This window comes from Dermacentor albipictus, chromosome 6 (genome assembly GCF_038994185.2).
Source record: "Dermacentor albipictus isolate Rhodes 1998 colony chromosome 6, USDA_Dalb.pri_finalv2, whole genome shotgun sequence".
NCBI lineage: Eukaryota > Metazoa > Arthropoda > Arachnida > Ixodida > Ixodidae > Dermacentor > Dermacentor albipictus.
This window is the reverse complement of record NC_091826.1, coordinates 62662573-62680863: the sequence shown is the minus strand read 5'-3', so window position 1 is coordinate 62680863 and position 18291 is coordinate 62662573. Positions and strand designations below refer to the sequence as shown.

At 46.5% G+C, this 18291-nt stretch overlaps 1 protein-coding gene across 1 annotated transcript in view; it reads left to right on the top strand.

Moving 5' to 3' along the window:
• Positions 1 to 2040: 2040 nt before the first annotated feature.
• Positions 2041 to 18291, top strand: part of LOC135896591 (prolyl 4-hydroxylase subunit alpha-2-like) — a 33416-nt gene continuing 17165 nt past the window's right edge. The window contains exons 1-5 of the mRNA XM_065425054.2: positions 2041 to 3172; positions 4388 to 4843; positions 14721 to 14918; positions 16681 to 16835; positions 17406 to 17600. Of these exons, the coding sequence (XP_065281126.2) occupies positions 4824 to 4843; positions 14721 to 14918; positions 16681 to 16835; positions 17406 to 17600 (568 nt within the window). The 5' untranslated portion in view covers positions 2041 to 3172; positions 4388 to 4823. The remainder of the gene's footprint in view (positions 3173 to 4387; positions 4844 to 14720; positions 14919 to 16680; positions 16836 to 17405; positions 17601 to 18291) is intronic.

Here is an 18291-nt window from a genome sequence, read left to right as displayed (position 1 = left end):
GTGTCTTTCTTTTTTTATCTCTCTGTCTCCTCTCCCTTTACGCCTCCCCCAATGCAGGCGAACAAACTGGATGTTTGTCTTCCGGTTAACGTCACCACCTTTCGCTGTCTCACCTTTCCCTCTTTCTGTCTTTAGCTTGACGCACGATCCGTGCAGAGAATATTAATCCGCGCTCGTTAAAAGCCACATTATCTCATAATCACTGCTCGCTGTCTAGTAAGGAAAAAGAAGACAGGAAGCCGTAAGAAAGAAATACATAATAATTACTTTTACAGCTGGCGAACCTTTCGGCCACCCTTTGCCTCTCGAGTGCGCATACGCGTGCGGAGCCACCCGCTAGCGCAGCAGCGATAACAGAGAGCGAGCCCGTGCACGTAATATTTCCCGGCGGCGCCTAGAAAATGAAAACTAAGAATCGCGATAAGCAGCCGTTGACAGACAGCTCGGATGATGTTACTTCTGCGTTACTTTTTCTCACTTAGACAGAAAGTGCCTGCCAAGATCGCCGCTTGGACCTTTGACAGTTTAGCTGTGCGCCACCATCCCCACCTCATTTCCACTACAGCTTTCATACACAAACCCGGTATATGAAGTAAGCAAACACAGTGAAACTAAAGGTGCCGGTTCAATGCAGGTAAGACGCGCAAACCATCCCTCATTGTAATCATTGGAAAGCACTCTTGTGCTTGGCCTAAGCCGGTTCACACTTTACCCGTTGAGAGTTTGCAGGTGACAGTGAAATTACCGGCCTGCACCAGCTGTACCAGATGCGTCATAAGCGATAATGGGTGAGCAAGTTCGAGTGACGATCACCCAACCCTCATCCGATTAATTAACTTATGTGCTGTTTTTCTGTGGACTACATATGGACTTATGGTCTCAGATGATTTGTTCACTTATGACCGTGAAATTTCTGTGGACAACTCATTAGGAAATCAGCTTGTTTAATAGCTAGGCGTACGGACTTTGGAATAGCGGTACACAGTACTTATAGAGCCAAAGAGGCAAGTTCAGAAGCAAAGTAGTCTATTATAATTTTCTTTTATGTCGCTCGTATGAGATAATGTTATATAACTACTTGTACACTTCTGCGGAGAAATCAGCGACGGCCAACACAGTGACAAGAATATTAGCAAGCTCGTGACATTCGGTAGGACTTGTTGTAGGGCTGGTAGGGTGTTTGCTTGCCGAAAGAACGTAGAGCGAAGACACAATTACACAGAAAGGGCACACAATAGCGCTTGTGACGTGTTTTGTGTCCCGTCTGTGTAATTGTGTCTTCGCGCTATACATTACGTCGGTAAGTCCTAACGTCCAAGCCCTCTTAAGTACCTATGTTTGAAAATGGCATTTCCGATAACCAGTACCCATTCTTCGGGTCTTATGGTATCATGCGACTCGAAACCTTGCGAATTATAACTAACAGTGCAAAGGCAGAACATCGACAAAAGACGGTATTGACGAACACGTGGCACTCAATTCACTTGTCCATTCTCTGTTTGGTCTGTTTTTCCCTACGTGCACTTAGTGTAAGTATGTTTAACCAACTAGCCGAAACCTGCACCTTGCTTTGCAACCTCGGGTGCAAATGTGAACACGTCCGTGTCATACGCGCGTACCTTGTAATACCGCCTAAAGTTGTTGGTCCGCGCGAAACCACGGACCCCGCCAGCACGGAAGCCACGTTGCACTAAGGAGACGTTGGCCCGCCTCGTGTCAGAGAAAACTGAAGCACGTCGAAGAAGCAGAGATGAAGCCGAAGACTTTCGTCAACGCTGCGTCGCGTGCGGGATAAACGTCTGAAACCGCGCCGACTCAGCCGCGGAGGTCAGATCTCCCGACTCGCCTCCCAGCGGGAGACCACATCGCTTAACCGCTGACCGCGGAAAGACGCTAGCGCAGATAAGAAAAGAAACAAAAATTTACGCCACAGTCAAAGCGGACGTACGCTGAGGAAGAAAAAAAATCAAAAGAAACAAACAGAAAGAGCAAAACGCAAATGAAAGTCTTCGCTTGCGTGCCTAAGCGCATGCAAGCGCGGACTCGGAACACTTTCGTACGCCACGGGGCACATGCTCTTGGGACGTCCGGGCAGCGAAAGGATCGACGTGGCGATCGCCGGCTGGCCTTGCCTAGCGTCTATAGTGACGACAGCGGCCCCCAAAAAGCGACGCCGGGGCACCTTAGCGCGTATACGTGGGAAAACGAAGACGGAGGGGCCAGGAGCCGACCGCCTCGCGCCAATAAGCACCTCAGCAGGGCTATAGCGTAACCAAGAAGAAGACCACTGCAGAGCCGAACATCCAAAAGAGACCGTTGTCGATCGGGCGTGAGTGGAAGAGGTCCGAGCAGGCAGCAACCCCCCGACACCGTTACTCTTTTACATTTTGCCGCCCGCGTCGCAAGGTCAGTCCAGAGACGAGGCAGCGGCAAACGTTCCTCTTTATTCGGCGAACGGGCGCCAAGAGGAGTTCCGCCTCTCCCGCGAAGTGGGCGAAGGTTCCGTTTCTTTTTTTTTTTCTCCAATAATATTTGTTGAAGTGGTCGAACTGCTTTTGTGAACCGGCATCGCTGCTATATCGCGTGTCGTCGACGCCAAGACTTGCCGTTGATCTCCAGTCCCGAGGCTGTCTCTTTTATTTTGATTGCCAGCTTTTCGCCGAATCCTGCGCAAGTGTTGCCACAGGCTTCTCTCGGAAGACGAGGACGGACAAAGCAACAGAGAGAATGAGTATCTGACAGACGGCACGCCAGGCACAACGTTTGCCTAGGAGCTAAAGGGACGGCGTTGTTTATTCTGCCGAGAGGGACTTTGTCACTGCTCAGACGTTCTATAGCGCTCGTCGTGTGCTTGCCGGAACTTCTGTTTCTTCGAAGAAAGCGAACCCTGCCGTACGTGCAAGTTACGGGCTACTAGACAGAAGGTAGTGGAGGCGTCGTGTTAGCTAAACGTCGAACTCTCCTCGGCCGGACAACAGCGAAGCGACGACAGAGCGAAGCGTCTACGAAGGGATTTTGTGACAACTTTCCAACGTCTGCTCTCGAGAGGAGCTTCGCGCTTACGCATATTGCTCAAGCAGAGGATAACCACCACCTATTCCCAACATTGGTGCCGTTCCTACAGGTGCATCGTAGGCCTCAGAAAACATCAGAAGAACGTCCTTGTTAATAGGTGAGGAGGAGCTTTTTTCTATGTGGGATTTTTGTGCATACGAAGAGTGAGTGCAATGTTAGGGCTCAAGAAGGCTAAAAATTCCCGAGAGTCCAAAAAAATGAAAAGAAGGATTCCAATACAAGTAATCTTGCCTAAACTATGTGCATTGAAGGAGCATAGAAACCCAACCACAAATTACCACTTGTCTTAGCCCGTTCTAGTACTGTGTGCACAGGTGTACGCACCGCGATAGAGAACCAAAATGAAAAGCCCTGATAAATACAACGATTTTGAAATTGTATCGCATACATGTTGAAACACTTCTGATTGGACTCATGTTGCTAGTTTGACAATACATAATTTTTTTATTAAAGCGAGTTGAAGCCGACGGCTGGGTGTTTGCTCTCGGTATGAGTACGCGGTAATGTAACGGGTTCACTTTTTGATTCGCAATGTTTTACGTCAGGCGTTTTTTTTTTTTCAAGAGGCTTGATAGGTGCCCTTTCAAGTATATAAGACATGAAATAGTTACTTTTCTTGTACCTGGTGCTCCAGTAGAGAGTTCTCACATGAAGCCCCCACATCCTGCAAGCTTGAAAAATACTCACTAGAGAATCGAAAATTACTAATGCATTCTGTGGCTGTATGCTTGTCACCATTGTGGATATGCAAGAAACGTTGCAACACCAAATTTTTCGACGCACATAAATAATTGGCGCCTCAAATAACCAGGGAACGAAATCGTGTTTTGCTTCGTCTATCAAGTCTAACCCTGATCAATGGTAGCCAAACAAGAAAGAATTCACCTTGGAGCCAATCGCTTTGTCGAGAAAGCTTGCCTTTGTCAGGCCTGTCTTAGTAAAACTTGTCTTCAAGACGCTTGAGAAAAATAAATCTCGTTGTCTAAACGTTGACTCAAGCCTGAAGGTTCCCTTGTTTCGGTTTCTAGATTGCTTTAAACAGTGAATGCTGTCTTCCTTGAAGCTTAAAATCTATGCAATAGTATAGTTTCGACGTTTTTCGAGAGCCAGTAATTTCTCGTCTACACTGGAGACGAGAAGACACACTTTTATGCTGTTTTTTGGTTGCGTATCACCACGCGATCTCGTCTTCAATACAACGATCGGCAACGATCATTCAAGAAGGCAAATGATACGAAGAGTTCTGTCAAAATTCTGTACAAACAAGTGTGCAATCGACATCGCAATCTTGACCTTGCGTTTCTTCTTGCAGGAAAGGAACAACTATTTCAGCATCGTACAGCTGCTGTGGTGGTTGCAAGATTTGTGCTTCGACCTTTCCTCGATGATTTAGCATCTCGCCCAAGTGTTGTTCGATCATAAAAAGATTTCATCTCAGTTGAAAGAAAACGCCTAAACAACTCCTAACCGGACAAGGGCGTGAGTTGACGGTTTTTCTGCCATAGAATCAACTAAGTATGAAGTCAGAGCAGTAGTGAAACTGTTCACGTACCGTTCGACGTGAAGTACTTGGCCAGCCCGAACAAGAAGGAAATCCAGCGCCGAAATCCAAGGACTCGGGAACAGTGGCCCGCATTCACTTCAGACGCCGCACTGAACTCTCGGAGAAAGTGCGCGTTACGGCCAAGCAACCCTGAGAGAACCTCGGCAGTAAAACACAAATAAGCCAAGGACCAATCGGCGGAGCTATGTGTGCCAAGATGCGCAGGTGAGAAATGTTAAACGTTCACTCCCTTTCCTGCTTTTTATTTCATTATATTTAGCTCGCCCGCATATAGCGTATACTTAAAGAAGCGTCGGGCTGCCCGAATGTAGCGCTTTTCATTTCACGTTATCTCTTATTTGTGAATGATTCATGTTTTCTTTTTTCTCTTTTTTTTCTTTCTTGCGGCCCGTTTCCTAACGTCACGCTTTCCTGAATCGCGATATGTAGGTGCACGGATCATAAAGCAGACTTCGGCTTAGAGGCGCTACGTAATTTGCGTCTCGGATAATGGTCTCTTCAATGTTCAATGTAGAGTGCGGTCCGCTGTTAAAGAGACCATATTAGTCTAGGGCGCGAGCAAATTTTTCACCTCGCCCGCAAATTGGCTCACCAGCAGATGACTTGCAGTTGGGGAGGCTGGCTTGTTTCTGCGCATATCTTCAATGCATTCACAAAGTCTCAGAGGGCACTTTTTCTTCACATTTCCGCGCTTAAGCTGACGCATATTAAAAAAAGAATCAACCTACATTAAAATAAATGACCAGAAACAATGTCACAGAGGCAAAAGGAGCACTGTAAGCGACTGCAAATAAAAATTCCACAATGTCACAGAGGCAAAAGGAGCACTGTAAGCGACTGCAAATAAAAATTCCCAGACGACCACGCCAGAATACTCAAACCGGAAACCGTATGTGTCGCCGAGGACACATACTACGCAATTTTGTAACTGTGATTGGCAACGTCGCACACCTTGGTTGCGCTGCAGATGGAATGTAGCATTTACTGCTGAGAACGAACTCGTGGGGTTGATCCGCTGGCCTCCAGTGTCGCATTACGCGGGATGCTCAATGTAAAAACCTCGCGTAGAAATACTGTAGTCTCAAGTGCTGCTGTGGCGGCCCTACTTGCTTGTTTTTTTTTTCGGCTGTGGCGCACGACGATTATATTCCCAGGTCAGCGACGACCACAAAACCCGGGACCGATAAAAGCACGATGGCTTCGTGATCGCCCACACGTTGCGTCCATATGGGATGTAACAGATGGGTTCAGCTGTATTCTCAACCTGCGTTGTTTCTTCTTCAGCGACGACCAAACAATAGTAAAGACTGTGTGCGTTGTTTGTTTCAAGACGGAACCCTATGACGTGAAACTATTCCAATCTCCTGATGTCAAATTCACATAACCACCGACGCGAACATCGGGCGGTAACCCACAGCGTTGTTTGAAAAGCCAAAGCAAACGCTCCCCTCGTTTATAGGAGGTCAGTTTTGTTATGCTTCCAAAGCGAATAGCATGGCCTACGTTGAGCGGTTTTTCTCATCTCATTGGCTGACAAGTGGGAAGCAGCACGTACGAGTGGAGAGGGTTTAGACAGGGCCGAGCCAGCGCAGTGAATGTAGATAACCGTATCAGGATTGTGGTGCCAGCACCACCGATTGGTCCGCTGCAACTTGCGGTGGCTGGTCGTAAACCGCTGCGGCGTGCAACGGAAGGCTGAAAACGTCACTAAGACGGATCCTCATCAAAGAAGAGTTGGCAGAGCGATGTATTATACCTGATGAAAAGGCTCGATAGCGTTGCACTGCCACCTAAAACGTTTTATTACATCAAAATAAATCCATGCTCCCCGGCAGTTCCGCGTAGCCAGTGTCAGAGCGATTGGCAGGGCAGCCATCTTTTATTCCTTCCGGATCAGGCAGCCTGAAGCTATCCAGAAAAAACAGTTCAGTTTTGTTCGGCAGGTTAATGCATCTTTAACGTGTACAAGTCATTTTGCTGCGGCGAGCTTTCCCGATTTTGGGACGTTGCGTGATGGTCAGGCGAAATGGGCGCAGCCCGAAAACTTTTGACCAAGAGCAGGCTGCTAACGGCGAAAAAAGTCGTCGAATTGGAATTTCTTTTTTTCCTTGGGACTAGTCACGCATAGCGAGTGTGTCACGCCATATAGACAGGCAAAGTGGGGGTGGCCCGAAAAGGTTCTGACCAATCGTGTAGAGCTGATTGCAAAATTGGAATAGAAAAGATTGGAATAGAGTTACGTCACAGCACTCGTGAACTACCCCTCGAGCATGGTGAAAAAAACAAACAGTCCGCGGATAGCGTATGCTGCTGTCAACATCTCAGCTAAATTTTGCACTCGTGCACGGCTCGTGGAGCCTGCAACAGAGCTTCAAAGTCACCTTTCTCTCAAACACTCTCTCTTCAACAGAAGCCTGCTCCTCATTCTCTTCTGGACGCTTTTGTTTCGCGATGAAGCGGGTTCCCATACGCTACTGCTATTGGTAGCTGCGGTCTGCTACGTAACGTAGATACCGCGGCCGCATTGGGGTGTTGCGAGGAGCCCGCTTGCTGAGCGCACTGCAGCTAACTTACGTTGACAAAGAAATTCCTTTTTTTTTTCAAACAACAGGTAGTTTTTTTCTTTTATTTACTAACTGCCAAACTTTCTGATCGGCCGTCGTAAGCAATCGCTCTAGCATTAGCAGCTATTGGCGACGCCGCTGTCATTCGAAATGATACACGAGGTCGACATGAGACACAGTTGTATCGGGCCCGCCGACGAAGCCTAGAGTTTCCAGAACTAAATGCCTATCTGGAGCCAGGCAACAACTGCGCTCAGTGGTGATGAATCGAAATAAATTATACTTACACTCAATGCACGGATTTCAACCTCCCAAACGAGACACAGCTGATCTGGGTGACGTAATAATTTTCTATCTTATGAATCCTCGGTTTTAGCTGACTACGCCCGAGCAGATTATTTCGCTGGCACCGTTTAAAGAAATTGTCTTATTTTGACTTGAAGAAACCCGGCTTGTTATGACAACAACAAGAGTTAGTTCTTCCGTGAAATGTAAGGGTACTATTCCAAATATACGGCCGTGATTTCGCCGAAATCGCCGAAAACATACTTCAAAATTCGCCACGCTTCGCCTATATACAGGGGTGCGCCACTATGGACAAAGAAAATATTTATACGAGCCATCGCCGTAGCAACATTATTATTATTATTATTATTATTATTATTATTATTATTATTATTATTATTATTATTATTATTATTATTATTATTATTATTATTATTATTATTATTATACGGTATTTAGGAAATGTCGCCTTTCATTGGCGCCGGCTACTCCCTTTAACATAGGTTTTTTTAAGAATACATCATACCAAAATAATGAAATCGTAATAACACAATTTCCACTCACATAAGTACACTAATGCCACACTGAAGATGAAAGTCAACTCCAAATCATAAAAACCTAAAGTGCAGTGACATATGTGCACTAAACTAAACTCAATGTCCGGTCACATAACTAGACTAAAATCAGGACAGAAGAATTCACGGATTAGATTCATGTGAAGGTACATAAAACCAGGCATCGAATTGGCTAAAGTCGGGTAAATAAACATAGAATGCGCTTATCACAATTAAACACTCTACTTTATATTTTCCTAAAAAATTGCTAGCTCCTAGAAATGTTTGAAGGGCCAGTAAAGCCCATCTTTGTAATAAGTATGTTGGACAAGGGCCTAAGCTTTTCCTGAAGCTGAAGGGACTGCGATCTAGTGCCACTAAATGACGTGCTAATCGTTGTCTGTATGCGTCGTGTCGCGGACAATCTACTGGAGGATACTGTACATCCTCATCCGCGTGGCCACAAGTGCATTGCGGACTATCAGCTCCTGAAATTTTATGTAAAAAGTGTTTTGGGTGCGCTGTACCGAGCCGCAGACGGTGAATGAGCGTTTCCAATGCTCTGGCTGTATTTAATATGCATAGAATCGAAATGCATGAAATTGAATCGATGGGTCAATGTGAAATAAATATAAAGATTTCGAGTTCTGGTCAGACCATGTCGCTCTGCAACCACGAGGTGCGATCTTGGTACGTGCCGCGTTAGAGGGAGACCATACGTGGCGCTATTAACATGCGCTTCTCCAGCTGCCTTGTTTGCTGCAACATTCCCAGAGATATTGCAGTGGCGAGCTATCCATTGGAACAACATTGTGCGATTTTCTTCGCTTGCTTTTGTGAGCTCCTTTAGTGTCTCGTAAACTGACGCTACGTGTGGCGAATTGCTGATGTCACTATGAAGTGAAGACAAAGCTGAATCACAAAGAATGACCCATTGTTCTCCTTTTTGTATTGTATTTATGTGTCGTGACAAAGACAATATTGCAAGAAGCTCTGCTGTTGTCGTTGATGTCGTTTGAGATGGTTTAAACATCTGTATCTGGTTCCATTCTGCAATGACAAAGGCAGCTGTATAAGAATTTGTTTGGCAAGAACCATGTGTAAACGCTCGAATATCACCGGGGTGTCGAGACTATACCTGTTATAACGCTAGTTGTTGTACTGCTAGCATAAACATATTTTGTTCGCGAATAATTACTTCAAGCGAAAGTTAAAATTTTGGAGTGAAGAGTGGCCATGTAGGGTAAGAGATATTCGAGAACCAAAATTTCCTGATTTGGTAGTAGGTCTTTGTGCACCTGAATCACCGAAATGATGTTCGGTCTGTCTCTCTCAATAAGTGCACTTGCGAGTGGGTGCCTTTTGTGCTGCACTGAAACGCGAAAGCAATGTTGACAGGTTTGAATCGTCCTCATAATAGGAAATGGAGGATGACGTGGCTCTCCAATTACTAAGGAACTTGAGGTTGCTTGAGGAACGCCTAAGCATACTATAAGGCTCCTAGCTATTAATCGTTGGAGCCTCTCTTCAGAAGAACGGGTGATTACACGCAGAGAGCAGGTGAAGAATATGCTATTTTTTTCTTTATAAGTGGGTTATGTAGTTTTAGTAAAGATGAAAGCGACCCTCCCGATGTTGTGCCTGCTACGTGGTCAAGAACATCTTTTATTGAGTTTATTTGTTCTTCGAGGGCTCTACTGTGAGAATTCCAAGAAAGTTGCCTGTCTCTTTTCACCCCCAGAAATTTGTGTTGTTTTACTATGTCTAAAGTGGTTGTCCCTCTAGGCACAGCTGAAAATCCTTTAGATATCCTCTAGTGAAAGGCAGCAGAGCCATCTTACGTAAGACAGTTCCATTTCTCTTTCCTATAAGAATTTGTCCACAATGCTTACGCTTTACTGCAAAGTTCACTGAAATAGGCATGTACTTGAACCAGAGGCCCAAACACAAACATCATCCGCGTATATAGAGTAGTGTATTGCAGGTGGGAAAAATCTCCACAGCAAGTACGCCATCACAAAATTAAAGAGAAACGGACTTTAAACGCTGCCTTGTGGCACTCTTCGAACAATACTATGCGAGGAACTTTTTCCTCCACTTATTTGAAGAAATATGGATCTGGCATTCAAGAAGTTGGATATGCACAGTAGCGCCTTTCCAAAGACTCCCGGTTCTATCAGGTCGCATAGTATATGAGCATGGCTGACTGTTTCGAAGGGTCGTTTAATGTGTAAAAAAACCCGCTATTGTGACATTTCCGCTAGCTTGTTCGTGTTCAACATAGGTGACGATATCAAAAATTGCATCCATGGTGCATCGTCGCCTTCGAAATCCTGTCATGTGATCGGGAATTGCTTCTGTTTGCTTACACTACCGCTGTAACATAGTGTCAATCATTTTCTCCGTGATCATGCATAAACACCTTGCATAAACAGCTCGTCAGACTCGCAGGACGAAAAGACTCAAGGAGGTGTTTTGCCTGGCCTTCGTATAGGTACCACACGTGCTGTTTTCCAAGAGTCAAGAACAAGTCATTGAGCAATTCCAAGATTGCCAAGGGACCATTAGGTTCCATGTTTTGCAACATGCCGTATGCAATGAAATTTGGACCTACAGCACTCTTTGTTTTACAAGACGCATGCAAGACAAGATCTTTTTGTTTTGCCATTTCAACTTAAGATTGAAACTCAGTACTTGTAATAGATACTCTTCTTCTAGCTATAACCTTGTATGATTTCTCAATAATCACCAATTCTGAAGTATCTTTGGCTACTGCGAGAGCACAAATGCTTGTGTTTGAACAACAGGGCAGTTGTCGAGCAGTTGTACTTCAGTGTACTGAAGTGGCACGTGACAAATCATTCCGACATTTTAAGTATACGAAGCCGGTATGTAGGCCTTAACTCTTAGTCCTGCGACTTTGTGCAGTAGAAGCAGGCTTTTCACAGATGCCACTGAGGTAACACTCACTGAAAAACTGCCGTCTTAGTTTACTAAGAACTGCTGAACACTTCCTTTGTCGCCGAGACAAATCCTGATGCAGCATGATTTGGATTCACTTGTCAAAAATTGTGTCCTTCTGATTGTCGGAACACCACCGAGAGTCCTTCACCTATTTTCTTTTTGTAGGTCACGAATTTGAAAGGTTCTTCATCAGACTCAATGCCTTTATAATCGCTTAGGTTATAGTTTGAAGTACTGTCGTTCAGCACATTGGTTGTTTCATCAAGACGAGGTATCTTGCTTTTCCCTTCGCTTGGTTCCCCCATGGTCACCGGAGGCGGGCAGCCAGCGCCTCGATCTTCAAGGACTGGCGTGCGACGTTCTCTGATGTTTCTCCCAAAGAGGCACCACCGGTGGACCAGTTTCTGGCTGTCTGATCATCTTGGATGAGGCGTTAGCTTGCATCACGGCTCACGGCGTAAAAAAATCGGCTACAATTTGTTTCTCACGCGAAATAGTTACCAATTGAATATCATCTGGAAATCGCGCCGGTTCTCTAAAGCAGCGCCTAGTACTAAGCCACTGCGGGCTGGGCCACCGCGACGCGAGGGCACATCGCAGGTGGTCAGCACACCACCCAAGAAAAAGGCTGCTCGACTGACTTGCACGTTTGCTCTTTGCATCGACGATGTCGACTAAACCAACTGTGTTTAATTACGAGCGCCATAAGCGCACAAATTATCATAGCGTTGACAAAAATAAACGCCCTCCGACGGGCTCCAGCTCGGCCGCAAGCGGCGTCCAACTCTGACGCAAGCATGTCATACCAACTCTCTCAGACTTCAACTTTGGCTTACCGGCCCTACCGCGGGCTGTTAGCGGAGCCGTCAGTGAACCAATGCGCGGTTGTGAAGTGCCTGTCGCTCGCGCATGCAGGCGTGATTTAATTGACAATGTTGAAGTAAAGCGAAAAGATCGTTGTGTAAAGCTGTTTGTTTTGTACTGCTCCAAGAAAATACGAAGTCTTCCGAGCGCACAGGTCGGGGGCGCTGGATCTGGACCCAACTTATACGCGCACCTTCGCACGCACGTCCCGAGTGTCATGAACAGTGACGTAGCTAGGTCTTCTGACCTCCCCCCTCCCTCCCGAGTGTAGTCAGGAAGGCAAGGTATCGATAATTTCTGGGGGAGTCGTAGGGGAGGGCTCTCTTCATTGTGATCCATAACGCCTTTCTTTATTTACTGCTATTGGCAAACGTGATCATCCGACCTGCAGTACCGCCACAAGATTGGAAACAGAATAGAGCACACTCAGCGTCGATTACTGGCGTCACCATGAAAAAAATTCAGGGCCGCCATGACCGCCAATTTTTGCCGCCAATTTTTGCCGCCAATTCAGGCGGCCAAAAATTTTTAAGGCCGCCATGAAGCCTGCTCCAGCGAAAGCTTGCGCTACTGTTGGTCTGCAATCACAATGGAGAGGATAGAGAGATCGACGTCACTGGTGCACTATTTCATATTTTTTTCGGTACAGCCATACTGAGCTGCCCGCAGTGCCAAATACTGCAGGCTCTCAGCACCCAAGACGATCTTGTTTAGGGAAGCTTTTGTTGAGTTAATAAAATCACTGGATCCTCGATTCCCGAATTGCTATGTTCCCTCTATAATCGCTAATTAAGCAGTTATTTAAGATATGCATATTAATTATCTGCCGCATTTCACACGATACCGAGTTTCTAGTGGACACAAAGACGCATAACCTGATACAATATACGGAGATATCTCCACAAAATCCACCTTTCCGGAAAGTTCCGTGCCACTGAAACCTGACACTGTATTTGGGACATGAAGTCTCACAACAAGATGAGGTGTAGGAGGAGGCAAAGAAAGGAAAGCTAGGAAGATCAATCAGACGCACGTCCTGTTTGCCACCCTACACAGGGGAAGGAGATTAAGGGAAGAAAAGGAAGGAAGGGGAGGGAAGAAGGTACTATCAGTGAGAATACGTGCGGTTGTCCATAACTTCACGCCTGTGATCGCCCACTCAGGCCAGTCGATTTCATGAAGTGTTGCAGTGCCCCCGTCGCTTTGTAAGCCTGCGACACATTGGGCCATGGTCCGAGAATCTTAGTCTCTGAAAATGGTCTCCTATCTAATCGATTTAAGAGCCTCCTAAGGACGTCGCGTTCGATCTCGTAGAGATTACAAAGCGCAACACGTGCTCGATCGCCTCTTCACAGTTGCATGAGTCACAAATCAGTGTATCAGTCATTCCAATACGGAATTAGTAGGCTTTCATAAACGCCACCCCTAACTAGAGGCGGCAAAGTAGAGTTGCATCACGGCGGCAGAAGTTCGATGGAATCTGCAGCTTCAATGTAGGATCAAGCCGGTGCAGAGGGCAGTTGTGCGAAGGTCGGGATGTTCCACACAGTTTCAGTCTTGGTTTGAGCAAGTAAGCGACTCCTCGCAGCATCTGTCCTTGATAAGGGTATATATAAGTGTCAAGGTTGCTTTATGGACTGAACGGATGCCATCATCAGCAAGGTCATTTTCGACGATACCAAACTGCCCCGGAAGTCGTTGGAAGATGACGTCATATCCGTTTATGAAAGCTTGGTGGAGAACCTCTTTGGTATCGAATACCAGTTTTTCGTGGTTCTTGCGTCGTAAGGCTGACTGCAGACTTGGAAGGGCTGTCTTAGAGGGCAAGCCGGGGATGGACCGACAGCAAGTGCTGTGTTCGCCGTAACCCTTGTTTGCTGCTCGACAAGTTCGTGCACCAACGATCACTGCGGTGGTCAGAAACCGGGAAGCCTGTGTCAACAACGAGAATTTGTTAGACGACGGCATGATCTCTAGGATTCCGCTCCGCCCATTGACGAAGAAGAGTTACGGAGTGTCTTTTAAGGCCCAGTCTTGTGATGTCACCATAGATCAATGGGTCACATGGTCCTCGTCTAGCATACATAGCTGCAGAACCGAGGGCAAGCCGTCACCCTTGTTTGCTGCTGGACAGGTTCGTGCACCAATGGTCACTTCGGTGGTAAGAAACAGGGAAGCCTATGCCAACAAGGAGAATTTGTTGGTCAACGACGTGATCCCTGTGATCCCCACGACGTGATCCCCACAGACGAAGAAGGGTTGCGGAGTGCCTTTTAAGGCCCGGTCTTGTGATGTCATCGTAGATCGATGGGTCACATTGTCCTCGTAGAGCATGCACAGCTGCAGAACCGAGGGCAAGCCGGGGAGGAACCGACAGCAAGTGCCGTGTTCGCCGTAGCCCTTGTGTGCTGCTCGAAAGTTCGTGCACCAACGATTACTGCGGTGGTCAGAAACAGGGAAGCCTGTGTCAACAACGAGAATTTGTTCCTCAATGGTATGATCTCTAGGATTCCGCTCCGCCCATTAACGAAGAACAGTTACGGAGTGCCTTTTAAGGCCCGGTCTTGTGATGTCACCGCAGATCGGTCACATGGTCCTTGTCGAACACTATTTCCATAAGTACACTCGAGTATTTTTTTGTTCTTGGTGCAAAATGATGTGTCTTTTCGTTTGATTACGTATAACACCCACACACGTGGGGATGTTGACATGCATGGGCAAGTTCTATGTATCTTAGGCTTGAACTATCCGTCGTACTGCCTAATGTTTCGAGAATTACCGTGAGCATCTAATTTACGCTTTAAAACGGCGCTTGCTTTCTCTTCAAAAAAGCAATCTCTCTTTTTGCAGCCGACATCGCGCTGCAGGTGCTCTGTTGGCCATCGCAGTTTTAGTAGCGCTGCCATTGTGCAGTGCCGGACAACACCAGCGGGACTTTTACTCCTCGGTTTCCAACCTCTTGGATCTGGTCGAGCACGAGAAAGAAGTCAGGCTCATGCTTCTGGCCTACGCGGAACGCCTCATTACGCTGCACTCGAACATCCTCAGGTAACACTTTTTCGCATCACGAGCTTTGCCCCAGCTGAATGAATGAATCAATGAATGATGATGATGGAGCCAGCGCCCTTTCATGCGGGTGATCCCAAGATAGGATCGCGTCAGGAAAGTGCTGTTTCTGTTTCAGTGATGATGATAACGATTATTTCTATTGGGATACACTTCGAAACGGTGCGGTGACAGCTGGTCACCAAGATTGCTTGAGCTAATCGTGTTTTCACTGCATTCATTGCAGTCTAGCATTTTGCCTATCTGTCCTTTATCTGCACCGGCCGCGGTAATGCAGTGGCTGCTGAGTGAGCTCGAGGCAGTTAGTTAAATACCGGCCCCTGCGGCCGCATTCCCATAGGCGCGGAATGGAAGAACGCTCGGGTATCGGTGCATTGGATGCGCGTTAAAGAATTCCGCGAGGTCAGAGTTAATCCACAGTCACTCTTACAGCGTGACTCATAATCGGATCGTGGTTCTGACACGTAAGACCCCAGAACTTAATTTGTGTTGTGTATTCTGTGTCCATAAAAGCATCTATATATTGTGCAGGTACCTTTACCTGCAACGACCATTGCTCGGATTGGTCTGTTCCCAGATTTTTTGACTGCCACCCCGTCGTTCCGGCCGACAGCGTTCTTTCTGTGACCGGGCGCATTGTGCCGCATTTCAGGCCTTCTCTCCGGACCACAGAATCAATTAATATCGAAATTTACAAATCATTTGTACGCTTATGGTGTGGACTAAAGGTGGGCATTATTTTCTTGAGAAGGAGCTCAAATTTCGGCACAGCCCAGGTTACATTCGTCATCGTTCCTGTCGCTCGACCATTGAGCTTATTATCACGCAAGTCCCCTTATTATGCATCACAGCTGAGCAAAGATGGGCTGCGCCTGAACACATCAATGGATATATTAGACTATTCAGAGTGAAATTCGTAAGCCGTCAACTAGAGAACATTTGTTTACCACTAGTGAAAGGATATTAATGCACAGCATACGTAATACCAGATAAACTTGAACAGAACAGTGCATATATGAAAGCATTGTTATACTTTTCATTGGTCTGGAATTAAAAATGTAGTGGAGTTGGGTCCGAGCGCAACTGTTGTGGAACCTTCATTAGTTACTGATTTTGAGAAATACTTCTACAAAGCATATATGAAATCGAAACAGTGCCCCTGTGGCTCAAAATTCTCGTGTATGACTGCTAGATTTCAATACTAGTGCTATCGTAAACAGTGGGGTCTGCCTTTCGTTTCTTTTTTCGCGAACTGGGATGTCCCTTTACATAGTAGTTCGGGGCCCTTCATCTTGAAGGATAATTCTCAAAGACAGGAGAAGCGTTATGTCAATTTCTCACAATATTTGGCATGTCCACCTGCAAGCCGCGCTCTTGCATGTTCAAGTTAAATGTAACAAGCTAAGCTGCCTAAAATCGAATACCACAAGGCTGTATTTGCGACGTATTACAAAACTGTGGCTTGTTCGCAAATATATTCAGGTGGCGTGGCTAGTGCATAGTGTGCGCCTTGTTCAAAAGGGATGAAATTGACATAATGTTGGCGGACGCATTAATGACTGCATACTTCAAGGGCATGATCGCTTGAATGTTTCTTACTTCACAAGGGACATCACTTTCGAGTATTGGCGTGTTGCGCTTATCAATACCGATGAGGAAATGACTACAGCGTACTTGTTCTTTTGCCACTTCTTGCTGCATCTCCTGTGGATTCGTGAAAAGCATTAATGTGTTTGGCACGCAGTTTTGTGACGACGAGGCAGCCTTACCATGATCTGGAAACTCATACCGAGGTCGCTGACTACATGAAACACCCCGTCCATGCCTTCCACCTGATGAAGAGGATGATCGTTGACCTGGGCTTCGTCGAGTCGCAGATAAACGAACTGCGCGCATCAGGTGCGGAACGTGCTGCCTTTGAGTACAGCAGATCATCGTTATAACAATCCTCAGAGTGGCTGCCGTATTTGATCGCACTTACAGCAGTGAATACCTTGTATTATGAGCCTTGTATAAGCAAGCTGGAACCCATGCGACGTTTCATGTATTGGTCAACTTTTTCATGTGTTCCTTATACATATCGTGAGGTGGTTGGATTTGTTGCATCACTGCATAATATTCTTGGTGTGTATGCGAGTGCGCGCACGTTCATGTGTGTGTGTGTGCGTGCATGTGTCATCGTGTGTTTGGGGGGGCGGGGGGGGGGGGCGACTGTGCATGTGCGCATGCGCGCGTGTGGGGGGGGGGTGTTGATAGATGTGCGTGTGTGTGAGTGAGAGAGAGAGCAGTGCGGTTCATTGTTTGAGCACCTTGTTTAGTGTGAAAAGCTACTCTAACTCCATTATTTAAAAGCATTCGTAGTATATATTTCACTTTGTGCCAAATATAACCGTCCTACAATGCTTGTCCTGCCTGCCTACTCTTTGAATGACTTCCTATTTCTTTCGTTCCATTTCCTCTCTGTCCCAGACCCTCTACCTAACATAACCGCGATGCGGGCCAACAGACTGCTGCCGTGGGAAGAGGACTTCAACGGCATCGCCGTGTCGCTCGCGCGCCTCCAAGACACTTACCTCCTGGACATGTTAAACCTCGTCAACGGTCACCTGACCATTACGTCGGGTCCACGGAATCGCACAGTGCCCGGCCGCATTCCGCTCACTGGTGAGCCCGCGGCAAATGAAGCGGTGACCGTTACAGAAAGCCCGCGCAATATAAGGGAGATCAGTCCATCGGAAGTCCATAAGGTGGAGGAAGGTTCAGGAAAGGGCATATTGTCACATTGTACTGTAGCCCGACGCGGGTTTTCTGAAAGTAAACTTCACTGTTCAAAAAATTATTCCTGGTCCGGAGGATTCAACCAGCGAGCAACGCCTAGCAGGGGTGGGCGCTCTACCATCTGGACTAATCAGGAGGCCAGTAGGTCGCAGAGCGAGGCTGAATTAATCTGCAACTCGAACCACAGGTATAAAGAATACGGGAAATGAATTCACCCGCAAGGTGCGAAAAAAAATTGATGACAGCGAAAAATTGTTTTCTACCAGACTGTACGAAGCTGCACGAAGCTGCAAAAGAATTATCCCTTTCTAGCCTCGTGCTACAATCGAGTGGATGGTAATACATTGTTTTAAAAATCAGCTCACAGCGTAAGCTTATCGTGATTTTGTCCAATTCTTTCCTCCGAGCTGTGAAATGGGTAAGGTAGAAAGATCGGCGAGCGGCCAGATCATAAGGTGGCTCCAAGCCGCACGTCACGTTAATATAACCTTTATCCTCTTGAGTCATGAATTATGCTATACTGTCATTAAATGTGGCCAACTTAGTTTCATTCCTAGGTGTTTCGCACTGGACAAGC